Source organism: Pseudorca crassidens, chromosome 18, assembly GCF_039906515.1.
Source record: "Pseudorca crassidens isolate mPseCra1 chromosome 18, mPseCra1.hap1, whole genome shotgun sequence".
In the NCBI taxonomy this organism is placed as follows: domain Eukaryota; kingdom Metazoa; phylum Chordata; class Mammalia; order Artiodactyla; family Delphinidae; genus Pseudorca; species Pseudorca crassidens.
The window spans coordinates 13,186,176-13,205,250 of record NC_090313.1 but is presented as its reverse complement, the minus strand read 5'-3'; the positions used below and the strand labels follow the sequence as shown (position 1 = coordinate 13,205,250).

General features: G+C 39.2%; 1 protein-coding gene across 2 annotated transcripts in view; it reads left to right on the top strand.

Annotated features, from left to right (window-relative positions):
* The first annotated feature begins 460 nt into the window (after nucleotides 1-460).
* Nucleotides 461-19,075, top strand: part of IPO5 (importin 5) — a 40,505-nt gene continuing 21,890 nt past the window's right edge. Inside the window, exons 1-9 of one of the 2 annotated variants that reach the window (XM_067713492.1) lie at nucleotides 461-655; nucleotides 6,578-6,658; nucleotides 9,106-9,298; nucleotides 11,347-11,476; nucleotides 12,862-12,958; nucleotides 13,177-13,281; nucleotides 15,596-15,718; nucleotides 15,805-15,925; nucleotides 17,873-17,960. In XM_067713492.1, coding sequence (XP_067569593.1) covers nucleotides 566-655; nucleotides 6,578-6,658; nucleotides 9,106-9,298; nucleotides 11,347-11,476; nucleotides 12,862-12,958; nucleotides 13,177-13,281; nucleotides 15,596-15,718; nucleotides 15,805-15,925; nucleotides 17,873-17,960 — 1,028 coding nt within the window. In that variant the 5' untranslated portion in view covers nucleotides 461-565. The remainder of the gene's footprint in view (nucleotides 656-6,577; nucleotides 6,659-9,105; nucleotides 9,299-11,346; nucleotides 11,477-12,861; nucleotides 12,959-13,176; nucleotides 13,282-15,595; nucleotides 15,719-15,804; nucleotides 15,926-17,872; nucleotides 17,961-19,075) is intronic. The other variant, XM_067713493.1, reaches the window with a different exon arrangement.

Genomic DNA, 19,075 nt, shown 5'->3' with positions numbered 1-19,075 from the left:
CTGGGGCCGCTCCTCGGGTCGCAGGGAGGGGCTGCCGGGCAGCAGGGGAGGAGACTTGCCAGCCCGCGGCGCCGAAATCTCCCGCGCTCCGGAGCTGGCCCCTCCTCCCCAGCCGGGCCTCACGCCCCTCACCGCCGCCAGGCCCGCCAGCCGGCTCCTCCCGCTTTCCCCGCGACGCAAGCCGCGGCCACAGGAGCCACCACGTCCCCGCCCCGCCACCGCCCGCGCCAAGCCGGGCGGTCGGTCGCGCCCCGCCAGTGACGGCACTGCAGGGTGCGTGGCCAATCGGCTCGGCCCGCGAGCAGACGGTCTCGGCCCCGCCCCTCGCAACCAGGGCCAATGGGGCACCGGCGCTGGCGGCCCCGGTGGGGTGAGGGGTCGCGAGGCCCCGCCCTGTCCTCCCCTTTCCCCTTTGCCCCGCCCTTTCCCGCCCGGCCCCCCAGCCCCGTGTAGCTGCTGGTGCCGGTCCTCGCGCTGGGCCCGCCCCCGCCCCTCCCGCCGGCCCGCCAGCGCGCCTCACGGCTCCTGTCTCCCCTCCCTCCTTCTCTTTCTCACGCCTAGCGCAATGGCGGCCGGCGCGGCGGAGCAGCAACAGTTCTACCTACTCCTGGGAAACCTGCTCAGCCCCGACAATGTGGTCCGGAAACAGGCAGAGGTAACCGAGCTCGCCCCCCCCGGCCCCCGACTCCGCGCCCCGGCCGGCGCGCCGATCCTTCCCGCGACGCCGCCCGCTGGGCCTTGGCCGCTCAGCCGCGGCGGCGCAGGCCGGGCCGGGCGGGCGGCGGCCGCGCAGCCCACGTGTGAGTCGGCCGTCGGCTCCCAGCGGTGCCCCCCGGGCCCTTCCGGCCCTTGCAGCCGCGGCGCCAGTTGCCTCCCCGTCGCCGCTCGCGCACACGTGCGGCCGCTGCTGACAAGCTGCCCCCGCCCAGATGGGGAAGCCGGGCGGCGGGGTGGGGTGTGGGGTGTGGGGTGTGGGGCGGGCCCCGGGGCTCCCTTCGCCCCTTTCCCGCTTTATCCCTCTGGGCGCCTCCCCCGGCCTTCCAGCTGCGGTCCCACCCTGCCCAGCGCTGTGGTCCCCCAGACCCTGGCTGCTCCCTGACCCGTCACCCCTGCTTCTCTCCTGCCCCTCACTCTTAACACTGTCTGCCCCTCGCTTCCCCATCCCTTCCTATTGAAATGTGCCTTGCCTTCTCGCCTTCTTTCCACCTGTTTACATTTAGTCCTCTTTCTCGTTCTGGTTCCTAACATCAGAAGCCGGATTTCCCTCCCCCCCTCCGCCCCCAGTTTTGTGAAGTTGCCGTTAGGATTTCTTTCTAAGCAGCTTGCACCGTTAGTTTGCCCATCCTTCGGATACATTTTGTTTGATCTCTAGAGATTTGTGGTCTCATAAATGGGATGTTCTGGGACTTCCGTTGTCTAACTGGGCCAATGCCATATATTTAAGCCTTTAATTTCACTAAATCTAGCCTGAATCTCTCTCTTTTTTTTTTTTTTAACAACCTCTGGCTCCTGACCTCCAAAATGTGGAGCTGTAGATAAAGTTTCAAGAGACAGTATTTCAAATGTCTCTGCAAGTTCATTTACCAGTGTAGCTGTAAGGCACACTTGGTTCTGTAGAAGACTGTTGTTATACTAAGCCCTGAGATGCGATTTGAGACACTTCAAGGGAAGGGCAGAAATTTTCCAGTTCCTGTAAAGTGCGTTATCAGACCCTATCCTCAAAGTTGATTATATATGGAGTTCTTTGCAACCATGTGATTGAAGATTTTTTATAAGAGTCAGTGAAGGATGTTCAGCCAGATACTCTTACGGATCAAAAATTTATTTGGTACATAGGTAATGAAATTGGGGGACAAATCCTCTTCTAGATTCACGATCTTTTATAGTTATTTTTAAAATCACAACATCATTCTTACTTTAAATAGATGGAGGGTCTGCTGCTTATGCTTAGTGGTTTTATGATCCGTGAAGTAAATACACTGGAAGTTCAGTTCTGAATGAAAAGCGCTTTAAACAACTATTAACTTTATCCTAATGACTTTCAATTCATTTCTTATACACATTCAGGGTAAAAGTTCAAACTGCAAATAGTTTGGGTTTCTTTTTGGCTGCGCAGCGCGGCTTGTGGGATCTTAGTTCCCCAGCCAGGGATTGAACCCCGGCCATGGCAGTGAAAGTGCTGAGTCCTAACCACTGGACTGCCGGGGAGTTCCCTGCAAATAGTTTTTTTATGCCATTCCCCAAAGGTAACCACTTTTAAGTGTCTTGTGAATCTTCCTTGCAAATATCCTTATAGGCGTGTATGTATACGTTGATTTTTTTTTACATGAATGGGCTTATAGTACGCATCCTGTTGTGCAGACTTGGAATTTTCACTCAGTATATTTCAATTGCCACATAAGAGGGTTTTTTTTTAAAGCAGCAATGGATGCTCAACCAACCACCTATGAATGGATGTTGAGGTTTCCATTGTCCTGCTCGTAAAAATAATTCTGTACATTGGAGTACATGTATATTATCTTTTCAGACTTTAACAGGTTTATTTGTAGAATATTTAAAAGTTGTATTTGTCCTTACCTTAGAAGTGATGTGCATTTTTAGTTGCATCAGCTTGCACTGCTATCAGAGGGATGTGATGAGCCTATAAAATATTTGTACTTAGAAGTGATGTGTATTTATTAGTTGCATCAGTTTTCACTGCTATCAGAGGGATGTGATGAGCCTATAAAAACATTTTAATGCTTTCTGCTAACTCTAGAGGTAATTTTTCACCAAAATAAGTTCTTAATCCCAACCCATGATAGAAATTTCCATGTGTTACAAAGCAGAACAGCATTGTAATTAGTAAGCTAGTTTAATTCTCCCTCTTCCCTCCAGTTGCTTAAGTCTCTATTGTCAAGCCTAGTGGGGAATCTCTCTTCTATTGAACTAAATACCAATGTCTGGTTTAGCTTGAATTCCGGTTGGTGCCTGTTGTAAATCTTTTATCACTCCCATCAATTTGGGGATGGTTAGCAGCATTCAGCACATTTTCTCATAAAGAACAATTGAAAATAAGTACTGTTAGTCTTTTTATTCTGAGTGAAAACATTCAGTTACTATATTTTTACTTTCATTGTATATCCTGGGACTGTATTAATATGTAAACTAAGTACTATAATATAGAATTTTCTTAATTTGACAGAAAAAAAGGTAAATGTTTGAGGGGAAGCTCCCTAGCACCATGTAATATAGTACTAATCTGGCCTGTAAATAGAGCTTCTCAGGAAAGCAAAATGTTTGAAAAAGAAATGGCCGCACATAACAATACCTTAATACCACATTTTTCCCTTTTGCCGTACGAAATGAGCCCTTTATAAGTGATCAAACTAAATAAAATTGAGTATTACAGTCTGATATAGCAAATACAGAATTGTTTTTTGAAGTAAAGAATTGGCAAGGGCTCAGTAAATATCTTTGTAATTTACTCAGTCAAAATAAAAATACTTAGTTGACACATAAATACCAAACTGTTGACTAAGGTGACTTGTTTTATATTCAAATATGAAGTCAGGTACAGTAAAAGACTTATTGTTATATATTGTTGAAATCATTGAATGACTTCAAAACTTGAAAAAGTTATAAAACTTTTTCCATTGTATAAACCATTTGGTAGGCTTTATATTTTATTTCTATTAAATCTTAAAGGATTTTTCTCTTTAACTTTACAAAAAAAAATGAGGCGCCCCTGGTGGCTCAGTGGTTGAGAGTCCGCCTGCCGATGCAGGGGACACGGGTTCGTGCCCAGGTCCGGGAAGATCCCACATGCCGCAGAGCGGCTGGGCCCGTGAACCAGGGCCGCTGAGCCTGCGTGTCCGTCCGGAGCCTGTGCTCCTCCATGGGAGGGGCCGCAACGGTGAGAGGCCCACGTACCACAAAAAAAGAAAAAAAAATTTTTTCTGGTATTTGAAGAAATGATTTAAATGCCCGTAAGTCTTAAAAATTTAATAATTAACATGAATACGTTGATAATTGACAGGTATTCCAGAGTTGAATGTCCATGGCATTCATGACTAGACATTTCTATATGACATAAACTTGAGTAATCACTAATCACGTGCATGGATTTTATATTCCCAGTTTTTTCCATTGACTTGTTCCTCATTGATTGTAGTACAGCACTTCATTAATGAGATTTGAATTGAAAGAGGTCAATGTATTGAAAATTTTACCTGATTTTTGAGGAACCAGGGTGTTTCCTAGGTAAAAGTTGTTTGTCCCATCTTTACATTTCCATATACATGGAGGCTTGCCATAAATATTTATGGAATGAGTGAGATGAGTGTATTTTGGCATTTTTCCTTTCTGGGGCTGGGGGGTGAACTCTGCTTTCCATTGTGGGATTGTGTATGGTGGTATCAAACGGAATGAACTTTTATTTGCAATAACACTGGTAGCATTCATTGAACCTGCCTGGGCTAGAGCTAGGAATATTCTTAGAAAAATTCTTTGCATTTGCTGTACTCTAGTGTGCCAGGTGCTGGAAATACCATGAGGAAGAGATACCATCTCTGTCTTTGTGGAACTCAGTCTATTTAGGCTAAGAGAAAGTTGTTCTTTTGACTTAATGGCTGTGTTCTTTTTGCCAGACTTTATCCTTGACTAGTGTCGTGGTGTAAATGTAATACTAGATCTGGATTGCCATGCTGGGACATATCAAATGGGGAGAACCCTCTCAGGAGTCAGATGTCATACTAAACTCTCCTTCCATTGACTTTTAATTTGTTGTGGAATAGAGTTTACTATTTGACTTACTCTTTATAACAAGTTTTCTGAGACTGGTATCTTAGTGAAGAGTTTTTTATCCCCAAAACTTGATTTAGACCACTGGAAATTTAAGTGTTAAACATATATAGCATCTACAGGGCATTAGGGGCTAAGCTACAAGGAATAAAAAGACATTTTTATTATACTGTAAGAGACTTTGTTTAAATGAAAAAAAACTGCTGGTTTTTGAGTTGCTTTGATAAAGATTAAGTGAAAAATCTCAAGGTACAACCATTTTTGCAATCATCTTGTAGGTATCTTTACATAAATTATTATTTCTGGATAAGTAAATTCAGACCATCTTCTCAGCTGTGAAAACTTTTTGTCACAGTTTTCAGCATTATGTTCCTGTGTGCTTATGTACTAGAGGGGAACTTGAGGTCATCAGAAGATTTTGAATTGTCCTTTCCCCAAAATGTGTTCTTCCTCAGATTCAGATATGTTTGAGAAGTTTGAAAACTGTATAGCGCTGCCTAAATAGAACTGGTTGTTTAGTGGAGTCAGGCCCCAGAGGTGAAACCCAGAGAGAGCATTCAGTGTCAGGGAGATTTGGGGTACAGCTGGCCTCGGAAGAACAGAATTCTTTCTACTATTTATTGTCTGTGACCTTGAGCAAGTCATTTAACTTCTGAGCCTTTATTTTCTTATCTGTCAGTATCCCAGGGATACCACGGAGCACTAGGTAAATGGGAGATAGGGATTCTGAGAAGCACAGTTGTCCTTTCCTTGTCCTCATCACCTCTGTCTAGAGGGAAACTAGGTAGATTATAGAGGATGGTAGCAGAGCAGACAAGCTCTTTGAATTTAGACGGCTGAGAAATTAACATGTTATCTACATTATTAACCTTCAAGTGGATAGATGAGAATAGAATATTTACTAAGAGGCTTCTTGGAAAACAATTCCAAGTGTACTTAAAATAATGATTACTTTTCCACCTTAAAAGACTGACGTTAGAAATTGTATGCATGCACGTGAATCTACACTTGAGTTTACTTTTGTAGACATCATATACTTCGGGCTTATTTTTGGATCCGCTCTATCTACCTTTTAATTGGCGTCAATTTTTTTTACTGTTAAACAATTTGCTCTCATTTTACGTTATTATTGGAGAAGGAAAGAAGTGTCCTGAGTCACAAAACCTAGATGTCTAGATTTATTGAAATGATATTAAGTTTCCTGGCCAACTTTCTCCTGACCATATTCATTTGTTTACGTATATAATATGGTTTCGGTATAATCTTTGCTTGAAAGAAAATGTAGCATAAAGAAGTTGAATATTTGCCCTTTCTCTGACTTGCTTCATCTGAGGGTATTTCTCTGGTGGTTGTTAAGTAGTAACTTGAACCAATTCTACATCATTTGGTCTAAAAAATGTTGACAAGATAAGCAGTTTCCATGATGTAAGAGGATATTGAGTGAGCACTTCACAGCATGGTAGCTCAACGCTGGTCAAGTTTTTGGTTCTCTTAGGCCTTGAGTTCTGTTAATCACAGAAGAGCCTAAGGTAAGAAAATGTGCACATACATTAGAAAAGTCTAGTTAAGAGACAAAGGTGGAAAGGAACTTGGTAAGTAACTTCTTCAGCATCCTCTTTCCTGACTTGTCTAAAGTATGTTCTTTTCACAGGAGAAAACTTTCACACCATACCTAGGTTGTTTGACTCCCCATGCATGGATCTTTCCTGCTCTTCCTTTCAGTTCTATTAATGGTGTACTCAGGACATTTTCTAACATGATATTCTAACCTTTACTGTTTTTCTTTTTCATGTAGGAAACCTATGAGAATATCCCAGGCCAGTCGAAGATCACATTCCTTTTACAAGCCATCAGAAATACAACAGCTGCTGAGGAGGTACTACTTTAATTCTTTGAATGTTACTTTCTTACAAACAGTCGTCAGAGTGGGTAATGAGAACTGTTGTTTACTGCATAGATATTACCAGAACTCTGAACTTAATTCTTTGCTAAAAGCTACTTTGGAGTTACAATTTTTTTGAAATACTCTGTATTAAAAATGAGAATTTCTTTTTTTCCATATAAGATGATTACATAAAAATTATTAAATGTAAGTTAATTTTTTGGTAACTATAAAAATTTTTCTTCCTTGGAACAATTCATTCTAGAGGAGGAAATTGAATTCATTCAGTGTTTTAATGTATTGCCAAATGAAAAAATACTTTTTGTCTTTAAAACTTTTATGCATATAGCTATTTCTGGGTGGTGAAGAAAACGTGCTACAGATGTGTAAGGACAAAGACACACTTTGTTACAATCCTTTAAAAATCATGGTTTTCAGCAAATTACTATACTAAATTCAAATATATAGTTTGTTACTGCTTCTCTGCATTTAGCTGCTTTTTCTCAAAAGTAATATCCTTGTATATAGTTAATGTTAATTGAAAATCCTCTCTTATGGAAAAGGCATCAAAATACCCAAGTGTAGAAAACTTACTCCACCTACAAAACATTGCATTAGAATTTGTAAAGTGAGACTTCATTGCTAACAGTCACACTATATGTAAAATGCTTATATTAACACATGATGGAAATGAAGTCACACTAAATCCTATATAATGTTACACCTGCCTTCTTTTAGTCGGTTTAAACTGGCAATTTAGTGTTTTCTGATAACACTTAGAAAACACTATAATAAAGTGCCCTAGTTTTTTTTAAAACAGGTGACAAAAGGCACTTCTTCACCTTTGTAACATACTGTTTTTCTTTAATTCAAAATAAACGTCAAATATGAGGATAAACATAGAAGTAACTTAAATCTCTAAAATAGTTGGCTATTTTAATTCTTGAAGATTGATGCAGGTTAGCTGCAAAACAAGTTTTAAAGCCAAGAATAATGTGAAAATTATTGAATTTTATTTCTAAAAGCCTATTTTGAACCCTATTTAGATCCTGCTTTGACTTAGGAATTAGATGATTATGAACTAGCCTCAGCATCTTCATGATTCAGTGTATGTGTGAGAAGAATTGCACCAATTTTAACCACTGTTTAACCTCTCTGAATCCTTTGTAGAGCATAAATTAAAATTTTTAAGAAGTTTGCTATCAGCCAGAAGTGATTCAAATAAGATTTCTCAGTGAGAAGTAAATGGAGGGAAAAAAATGGCAAATTTTATTTGTATGGTTTAATTCTTTTTGTTGTTGTTGGTCATAGTCTCAAAGTAATTATAGTGATAATGAGTACCTGCAGTCCAGAAAAAAAGAACATGAAAAATCGGGTTTAATATTTTCAATGGTTTATTGACTTTTTATGATAAAATTTTAGAATGGCATTTGTCTCAGCTTTTCTTTTGATACTCTGAATGAATGTTACACAGAAAGTGCCAAATTTAAATACATTTTACAAATCTGAAAATGGGATAAGAATATACACATTGAGATTAGGGCTTTTTAGATATGGGGAACTTGTGATGTTTGTTTGCATGAATGAAGTATAAAGATAAATGGATTTTTTAAATTAATTTATTTTTGGCTGCGTTGGGTCTTTGTTGCTGTGCACGGGCTTTCTCTAGTTGTGGCGAGCGGGAGCTACTCTTCGTTGTGGTCCGTGGGCTTATTGCAGTGGCTTCTCTTGTTGTGGAGCACAGGCTCTAGGTACACGGACTTCAGTAGTTGTGGCTCACAGGCTCTAGAGCACAGGCTCAGTGGTTGTGGCGCATGGGCTTAGTTGCTCCACGGCATGTGGGATCTTCCTGGACCAGGGCTCGAACACGTGTCCCCTGCATTGGCAGGAGGATTCTTAACCACTGCGCCACCAGGGAAGTCCCAGATAAATGGATTTGATAGCGCTTTATCTAAGAGGCTAATGAAAGGGCGATGATACAGTAAGATTGGCCAGGCTGGGAGCATAAGATTAAGTAGGAAAGGTACTTTATTCACTAGAATGAGAGCCAGATGGGGAAGTAAGAAAAGAGCATTTTATAGGGTTTGCGATTTATATTAAGATTTGTTTTTCTCCAAAGAATATATTTAAAATAAGAATTAAAGACAGGTTTGTCATTGCTAAGATATGTGTTCCTATTCAAGATCTAATATGTTCAAGGCTTTTCCTCAGCTCTAAACAAATAGCTTTTGTGTGGCATTTTCTGTACAGTAGACTGATGTGATTAGGAAGATTTTTATGTATTTTACCTATTATTTGTTTTAAAACTCTTAACAAAATACTTTTGAAATGAATTGTAAAACTAGAATAGTAAAGTACATCAATGGCAGAGTGAATGTAGCTTGTTGGAAATTTTTTCTCCAGTAAGACACCAAGTTATTAACAATGTTACCTATTTATAGGCTAGACAAATGGCTGCCGTTCTCCTAAGACGTCTTTTGTCCTCTGCATTTGATGAAGTCTATCCAACTCTTCCCACTGATGTTCAGACTGCCATCAAGAGTGAACTACTAATGATTATTCAAATGGAAACACAGTCTAGCATGAGGAAAAAAATTTGTGATATTGCTGCAGAGCTGGCCAGGAATTTGATAGGTATGTGTGCAAATACGTTTATCATTATGTTATTGAACAAAATGAGTACATATATCTTTTTTTTTTTTTTTTTTTTGCGGTATGCGGGCCTCTCACTGTTGTGGCCTCCCCCGTTGCGGAGCACAGGCTCCGGACGCGCAGGCCCAGCGACCATGGCCCACGGGCCCAGCTGCTCCGCGGCATGTGGGAACCTCCTGGACCGGGGCATGAACCCATGTCCCCTGCATCGGCAGGCGGACTCTCAACCACTGAGCCACCAGGGAAGCCCTATTTTTTTTTTAAGTGGAATCTTGGAGGAAGACTCACAAGTACTTGAGTATCATTTATTCTGTTCGAAATGAGAGTGATTATGGATTCTGCATTTAAAGCCAAAAATTACAGATGTTTGTGAAATGCAGATGTAATTAATACTTACCTATTGATCTTCAAAACTATTTCTCTGTGTGGAGAAATAATTTTCTAGTTTTATTTTCCCCTAATCTGTAGTTTTGAAAGCATAGTTTAACTTATAAACCTGCCAGTAGAAATAGAATTCAGTGGACTCCAGGCAGGTTTTTTTTTTTTTTTTTTTTTTTGCGGTATGCGGGCCTCTCACTGTTGTGGCCTCTCCCGTTGTGGAGTACAGGCTCTGGACGCGCAGGCTTAGCGGCCATGGCTCACGGGCCCAGCCGCTCCGCGGCATGTGGGATCTTCCCGGACCGGGGCATGAACCCGTGTCCCCTGCATCGGCAGGCGGACTCTCAACCACTGCGCCACCAGGGAAGCCCTCCAGGTGGTTTTTTGCTGTTAAAGTTGTGTTTATGAATTAAGCACATATGCTTATTATACTACTATAGTTCATTATTAAATACCCAGAAATATTTTTAGAGGATAAGGTAAATGAACACACCTAAAAATGCATTTTATCTGCAGCCAGAACTCTTTTTGGTCTCACTAAAAACATTAATGATATAATTGGATATGCTGTGTTATTTTTTTTCACAGATTCATACATGTGATTTTAAACTTGGTTCATTTAAGTGGCATTTTTAAAGGTTGAAAAGAATACCTCACTGAGATAAGGCTAACTGGGAGAATTTTGCTAGTTGTGCTTAGTAAATTATGACACAATTTTTTAATCTCCACTACTAGTAATGCAGATGTTCAATTCAACTTACTGATACAACAAATTCCTAAAAACTAATAGGAAACATTAAATTTTTATATTTTAAGTAAGTTCTAAACCCACAGAAACTTGAATTTTTTTAAATAGGGAAGTTCTATTTTCAAGTTTTTTAAGTGTGCAGATAGGAATTTTTATAGATTACATCATTTCTAACTCAAAATCACTTAATAATGGAAGCATTTCCAGAATGTTTCAAAGTGCTCTCTCCATAAATTTTTTTGTCAGCACACTACCCACTTCAGAGAAGTTCAGCAAATGGGGGGGAAATTTTTTTTTTTTTTAATGCATAACTCATCTGTATTTTCTATAACTCTTAAGTTCTTTGTGACAGTAAAACCAGTGAGTCTCTTAACTTGTACAGTAGAATTTTGTGGTGGTTCATTTTTGTCACAAAGTATCACAAAAATCTATATTTTAAAATCTTGTTAAAACACAAACACATTGATAACATCCTATAGTACTTAAAACTGCACAGTGTGAGCACAGCTCTGGGATTCCCATTCCCATTCTCCAGTTTGCAAGTAATTAATATTTTGGTTTTAAGACTTGTTACCAAATATTGGCTTTGCCTGCTTTTTAAACTCTTTAATAACAAATAGTACGTATGAAAGATTCAACCAGTCCAGTAGTCAAAAGTGTGCTTCCTTTTCTCCAGATCCCACTCCTGAGAAATAACCACTGCTGATGGTCTGTGCTTATGTAACCCAGATGCACACAATTGCTTTTACTAGCTTATAATGCCAGTTTATGGTGGAAGGACTTGATTTTATTGGAATTTTTGTAAAAACAGAACGGGTGACATTTTCTACAGCCACATATTTTGAATGAGCCTTACGAAATGAAAGGATTCACTCTTGATATTTTGAAGTTTTGATTTACACAGGTTATGCCTGGATTTCTTTCCTTTTAGATGAGGATGGCAACAACCAATGGCCTGAAGGTCTGAAGTTCCTTTTTGATTCAGTCAGCTCTCAAAATGTGGGACTGCGGGAAGCTGCCCTTCATATTTTCTGGTATACACATTGATCTAATTTGGGGGGGAAATTTAATGTTATGAGTGCCCAAAGCACATTTCAATTGATTATTTTAGTCTAGCTTAACTTTTTAGCCTTAAATAATGCCTTTAGATAAGCTTTGTATTTGTGTTGGAAGCAAAATTGAAAAGAACAAAGCTTTTCGTTTTCCATTATGATCCTTTTTTGTATACGGGGATTCTCTGCAATTTTATTTCTTTCCTTTGTCTTTTATGATTCTGAAAAAATTTCTGGGACAGTTTCTTCCTTAGGAGATTGACACAGTACCAGCTGTAGCTTTTAGAAAGCCACTTTAATAATGGCATCTGGAAGCAGAGAAAGAATGCTGGTGAATCCCCACTGTCTTCTGGGTCTTCTGTGACCAAGCTTTAGAAAAACATAATATTTTAATAACCTCATTTATAAGTAAATGATCTAAGTTTAGAATTAAATGATTAACTGCATTTTAAAAAGTTTGGCCTACTGTACAGTTCTACTGCATTTAAAATATACAGTTGAATTTATAACTTATCAAGACCATATACATTTTTTTTGAGATCTACCTTAAGACTAGATATTACACCATTTTCTATTTTAGTTGTCAAGTGTATCTTTATATCAGTAGTCCAAATTGGAGAATTAAGTAAAAGTATTCAGTTTAATTATTTACCACCTTTAAAGTAGAGCAGAACTTGGACTGCCTGGATCACCAAGGCTGGGAGTTGATTGTGAGCATGGTCATTACAGTTACCACCTGAACCCCTGTGCTTGCTCTTGTCCCATCCTGCACTTCAGGTCAGCTTCCCCCTGAGACAGTGATAAGGATAAAGCAGAGAGCTGGGATGGGTGTGCACCTGGGTCGCCTCTACTCCCAGTCTGATTCCACTGTGTTTGTTTTCTGTTCACCTGACCCCAAAATAGGATTGCTTGGAAAATGGGTAGATGAAGTCCAGCCTTAAGGATTAATGTAAACTTTTAAGTCAGTTAGACACGTAATTAGATGTATAATGTAGTTTTTTTTTTAATAAATTTATTTTATTTTTGGCTGCGTTTGGTCTTCATTGCTGTGCACGAACTTTCTCTAGTTGTGGCGAGCGGGGGCTACTCTTTGTTGCGGTGTGCGGGCTTCTCATTGCAGTGGCTTCTCTTGTTGCAGAGCACAGGCTCTAGGCAAGTGGGCTTCAGTAGTTGTGGCTCGCAGGCTCTAGAGCACAGGCTCAGTAGTTGTGGCGCACAGGCTTAGTTGCTCCGCGGCATGTGGGATCTTACCGGACCAGGGCTCGAACCCATGTCCCCTGCACTGGCAGGTGGATTCTTAACCACTGCGCCACCAGGGAAGCCCCTATAATGTGGTTTTTAAAGCATGCCTTGGATCATTTTTTCAGGAACTTTCCTGGAATTTTTGGAAATCAACAGCAGCACTATTTAGACGTCATCAAACGGATGTTAGTTCAGTGTATGCAAGATCAGGAACATCCATCGGTAAATAATTTCAATTCCGTTAATATTAACACCTAATTTAATATAGCACCTAACTTGTGAAAGAAATCTATGTGTTTGGAGATCGTCTTTGCTTTTATACTTTAAAATATAACTACTAGTTTTACTGATAAAGAAAATTTTCATCTTGAGTAAGAAAACTTGAACTTGCATCTATTAAGAATTTCTCGTGTTTGGCATTTTTACTCTTTTCATTTTAGATCAGGACATTATCTGCTAGAGCTACCGCTGCATTTATACTTGCAAACGAACATAATGTTGCCCTGTTCAAACATTTTGCAGACTTGTTACCCGGATTCTTACAGGTAAGAAAACAGTTTAGAATAGGTGATAATTATATCCTTAGTGGTTTTCTGTTGCTTACATTCTCATCAGAGTTCTGTAATGCATTCATTTATTCAATAAATATTTGTTGCCTACTATGTGCCAGCTGGGGATACAGCAATGAACAAAACATGCAAATCTCTGTCCCCGTTGAGTTAATATCTTTTGTCTTTGACAGACCTTTGGTCTCTTAGTTTCAGATTTTTTCTATAAGGCGAATGATACGAGCAATTTATGTTTATTATTGAATATGTAATCACATAGGTTATTTCCATTAGAACAACCAAATAACCTATGAAATGTAATGCCCATTTTTACATAAGGAGAAACTAAGGAGGAGAGGGTAAGAAACTTGCCCAAGGTCACAGTGTTGGTAAGTGGTGAAATCATGCACAATTGAAACCCCAATTGGACTGCAGTCCTTACTGTTAAATACAGGGCTTGTAACAGTTTGTCTTATAAAGTAAGTAGTTTATGGTTAGTTGACATTATTGGATTCCATTATTTTAAGGACATCTGCCTCAATCAGAAAGTGAAGTAAGCTTGGGTGAGTTAGAGTAGTTATGCTCAACCTAGTCAGCCCTCAAACCCCCTTTATAACAAGTATTTTATAACTTTCCGTAGTCCTTCTTAAAATGAAATGCATAGTAGCAATTCATGTACACATACAAGTTTTTAAAATATCAATGTATGGCCTTAAGTGGATACAAAGAAGAAATAGAAAGTAATGTCTAATAAAATGGCATACTTTTCCACATATAAATGCTAGGGCCTGACCACAACAAAGACACAGTAGACTGGGTGATTTCTAAGTGATCTATACAAATGCAGTAGCTAAAAATGTGGACTGATACAGAGGTATCATCGGCGGTTCGAACACCATGATTTCTGTTACTGTTGGTGATTTGAACTGGTGATTTCCAGAAATGGTGAAGTTCTGGACAAAACAAAATATGTATTCCTTCTCAATTTATACAGTATTTACATTTTGCGGGGGGTGGGGACATCATGGTACATTAAAACCAGGCAAAAAATAATTTGTGAGTTAGGTTCTAGGTTCAGATCATTATAAATGAGATTTTCATTTATGTAAGTGTCTGGCATAATCATGCAAGATGCATGATAAGAAAGTCAGATGAGTTCTTCGTAAGCATTTGTGTCACAGATGTAGGACATATAGTACCCCTGGCCTTTGTATTTCCTCAATCTGTGACAACCAAGAAGCACTTCCTGAGAGGAATAGTGCCCCTGCTGAGGACCAGGTTAGAGAGGATTTAGGGGAGCTAAAACTAAAGGTTCATATGTGATAGAGTTATTACCAGAACTTAGTAGAAACTTTTTTCCCTGTGCAATTAAGCTGAAAAGATAGTTTAGGTCAATGACAAAACATTAACTGATGAAACATTCTATTGTTTTAGTAGTTGATTATCTACAAATCTTTTTTTTTTAATTTTATTTATTTATTTTTGGCAGCGTTGGGTCTTCGTTGCTGCATGCGGGCTTTCTCTAGTTGCAGCGAGCGGGGGCTACTCTTCGTTGTGGTGCGCGGGCTTCTCATTGTGGTGGCTTCTCTTGTTGCAGAGCATGGGCTCTAGGCACACAGGCTCAGTAGTTGTGGCGCACGGGCTTAGTTACTTCGCGGCATGTGGGATCATCCCAGACCAGGGCTCGAACCCACGTCCCTTGCATTGGCAGGTGGATTCTTAACCACTGCGCCACCAGGGAAGTCCCTTATCTACAAGTCTTGAGTTACACATTATTTAAGTCTAATTTCAGATTTTTCTTCCTCTGAATTTAGAATAAGGTGAAATGTTAGAACTTTCAGGAGTTGTGACTCTGAAATAGGCAAAGGTAGATACAAAATGCATACTTAAATCCCACAGTGACCAAACTTGACATCAGAGAGGAGTAAATCGGGTGATATTGGACGCTTTAAATGTACACAGGATCTAGTATTTACTGTATATGTGGGTATTGGAAGGACAGAGAAGAAGGGATTCCTTCTGGTTATGAAAAAATTCTTTGCCAGTCTTAAGTGGTGTTGTGGTTATTATAGTTGCACTGGTTTTAATTTTTACTTAAGTTTCAATCTTTATGTGTTTATAGTTAACATTAGGTAAAAGGAGAATATATATGTGGTTGTAGGTAGAATATCTGCATAATGTTGATTGCTAAGTTATTACTCAGTGAAAAAGAATACTAGTACTTCTTTTTGTCTGCCTCTTGATGTTCTGGCCAATGAGGCATCATAAAGTGACTCTTGAACACAGACCTTATTTATTTCACCTTTTCTAGGCTGTAAATGACTCATGCTACCAGAATGATGATTCGGTCCTAAAATCCCTTGTTGAGATTGCAGACACTGTTCCAAAGTATTTACGTCCTCATTTGGAAGCAACTTTACAGCTAAGTCTGAAGGTAAATTAAATACTTAGGTAAATGTTCCGTTTCTTATTTTCCGTGAATAAACTACTAAATATATACAAGTATGTCTTTTTTTGTAGTTGTGTGGAGACACCAGCCTCAATAATATGCAACGCCAGCTTGCCCTTGAAGTAATTGTGACCCTCTCTGAGACTGCAGCTGCTATGTTAAGAAAACATACCAATATTGTTGCACAGACTAGTAAGTCAAAAGTCTTTAAGTAGTTGGTGTTACGGTGGCAAAATTGTTGGATAAGTTTGCTGAGAGTTGTGCGAGTCCACAGATTCTGTTGGTAGAAGGAATGTCCTTTCAAACTCAGGTGATTCTGGGGAAATGCACTTGTACTTCTTAACTGCATGGACCCAACATGATGGCCATGCTGCAGCACCCTGAAACCTCAACAGCAGGCATGACTTATAATACCTGGAAGTAGATCGAAAGATATACAGGACCTCTATGGGGAAAATTGGATGACGCATTGAAAGACTAATAGCAGAAGCAAATATTAGTACTCCTCAAATTAACCTAAAAATTCAATATAATTTTAGCCAGAATCACAATAGAATTGATCATGATAAGATTGATTCTAAACTTTGTGTGGAAGAACATAGGGCCTGGAGTAGCCAAGACAATTTTGATGAATAAAGTACAGATCTTGCCTGTCAGCTATGACGATTTAGAGTTTGTTGATGGTGCAGGTAATAGATGAGTTGGATAGAACGAAAGGGTCCAGGAGCAGATCCACTCACATGGAGACAGAATGGACTTAAAAAGTTAATGCATCAAAGGTCGTTGGCACAACTGGTTATTTCTATGGGAAAAACATATCCCAACTTCAAGTATTTTATGAAACCCAATTTTCGGTTGATTAAACGTGAAATAATAGATACATTTTATAAGTAAAGCTTTTAATAGTAGAAAGTGATTTTTTTTTTAAGACTGAGTCAGAAACCATAGATGCAAACATTACTAAATTTGTATTAAATTTGACCATCCAAATACATCATGAGTGAAATTAAAAGATAAGCCACAGACTGAGAGAAAGTAGTTCATTGCACACACATCAACAAAGTTTTGGTGTCCAGAAAATAGAAGCTGGGAACTTACTGGATTCCATTATTTTAAGGACATCTGCCCCCAATCAGAAAGTGAAGTAAGCTTGGGTGAGTTAGAGTAGTTATGCTCAACCTAGTCAGCCCTCAAACCCCCTTTTATAACAAGTATTTTATAACTTTCCATAGTCTTTCTTAAAATGAAATGCATAGTAACAGTTCGCAATAGAGGAATCTGAAATAGCTATTAAACACTGCTCAGTCTCCATAAATACAGATGTAATTAACTATCAAATACCAACTGTCAGAAAGTTTGACAATATCAAGTGTCGATGAAGGGTGTGGAGCAGAGAGAACTCACAGGAGCGCTTCACACCTTGCACAATATACAGACAGGCCTCCTTTGACCTTCCCATAGGAATCAAGTCTATGCCGCCACTATGGAGAGCAATTCAGTGGGTTTTAGTAATATTAAAGATACTTGTAACAATTTCATGCCCTGAACTCACACTTGTCAAGGAGATATGTATAAGAATCTCATCAAAGCAAATTTTGTAATAGGAAAAAAATTAGGAACAACTGAAATGTCCACCAACAGGATAGTGTGTTTATATAATGAAATGCTATGAAGTAATGCAAATGGAGTCCATGTGTGCTGAGAAAAAAGCAAATTGCCAAAGGATATATATAGTGATACCATTTATTATATAAAAGTAAAATCTTGGAATAGTACTATATGTTATACATAGAGGAAACTATATAGTTCAAGTGTAAAAACAGTTTGGTAATGAGAAACATTGATTTTATTATGGTGCTTGCTTCTGGTGAGGGAGGAAGAGGACGTAACAGGATTTGGAATATCTGACTTTTATCCTTAATGTTACTTCTTAAAAAGAACAAGATCTAAAGCCAGTGTGATAAAAAAGGTAAAAATGTAACAAACCAGATTTGGGGAGAACAGGCAAATAATTTTTTTGTTTTACTCTTAGAAGCAAAGCAAATCCTTTGTTTTTTACTTCTTAAAGTTGTTAGTACATGGTGATATTGACAAAATTAAAGAGACAGTCTTCTGGTATGAAATAATTATTTTCTTTAGTTCCTCAGATGTTAGCCATGATGGTGGACCTTGAAGAGGATGAGGACTGGGCAAATGCGGACGAACTAGAAGATGATGATTTTGACAGGTAGTCACACAGACTAGAAACCGTGAAGGTTCCTTGACCGGATAGAGCAAGGTCGGGTGGCAGTGAGGGCTTAGGGTTACAAGGCCTATCTCTTCCCCACACTGTATTCCGTAAATCCGAAGTTAAACTTTTAAGTTTGGAATATCGGACGTTTAGGCTTTCTCCGTTGTGTGTTTCTCTGTACCAAATTTTTTTAATACTTATCTTTAATAAAGTAGCTATCTTTATTACCCTGTTTTACTCTAAATTTTCTTCAAGAATTTTTTAATAGTATCTTCTAAAATATATATAAAGAAGCTTTATTGTGATAAATGCCTTTATATGCATAGGCGTTAACTTAGAATAGTGTTTTCCCCAAATAATGCAATTTATGTTTAGGATAGAGAGGAGGCAGTGATGGTGAGATTCATACACTGGGTGACAGTAACACTCAAATTACTATTTTACTTGTTTTAACTTAGTAGGTACCCATGAATACAGATTCCTGTGGAAAAGTCGATCAGAATTTATATTCACTGTGAAGTAGTGATAATGGCTCCTTACATATATGAAACATAGCACGTCAGAGCAGCTATTTTAATTTGATTCTTTCAGTGGTTCTAAAGGGTATAGTATCATATTATAGATGCAGAAATGGAGAGGGAGGATTCAGTGATTTGTCCAGGGTTGTCTAGCCACTCAGTAGACTGGGCTTAATACCACTTCCCTCACTCTTCCCAGTGAATCATACATACTGCCTTACCTCCTTTTCTTAAAAAGAACTGAAATAATTTCCCCAGAAGACTGGTAGTTGGTGTAAGCTACTATAACAGATATTGGATAGAATTAGACATTCGATTTACAGACTATATGGTGTCTTTTTGAAACTTAATCCTATTATTAAAAATGACTGACTTTTGGCCTAAATACTCTTTAGAAGTATGAAAATAATGCTTGACTGGAAATCATCAAATAGGGCTGAAGAGAAGACTGGGCTCCAATCAGGTTTTCTTGCCCTGGTTCAGTTACTGTTATGTGCTGCTCCCTGGCTTAATTTGCCCTGTAAAAGGCACTTAACATTTATATGGTGCTATTTTTTTTCTGGACTGGGTGAATAAGATTTTATCTGTGAGTAA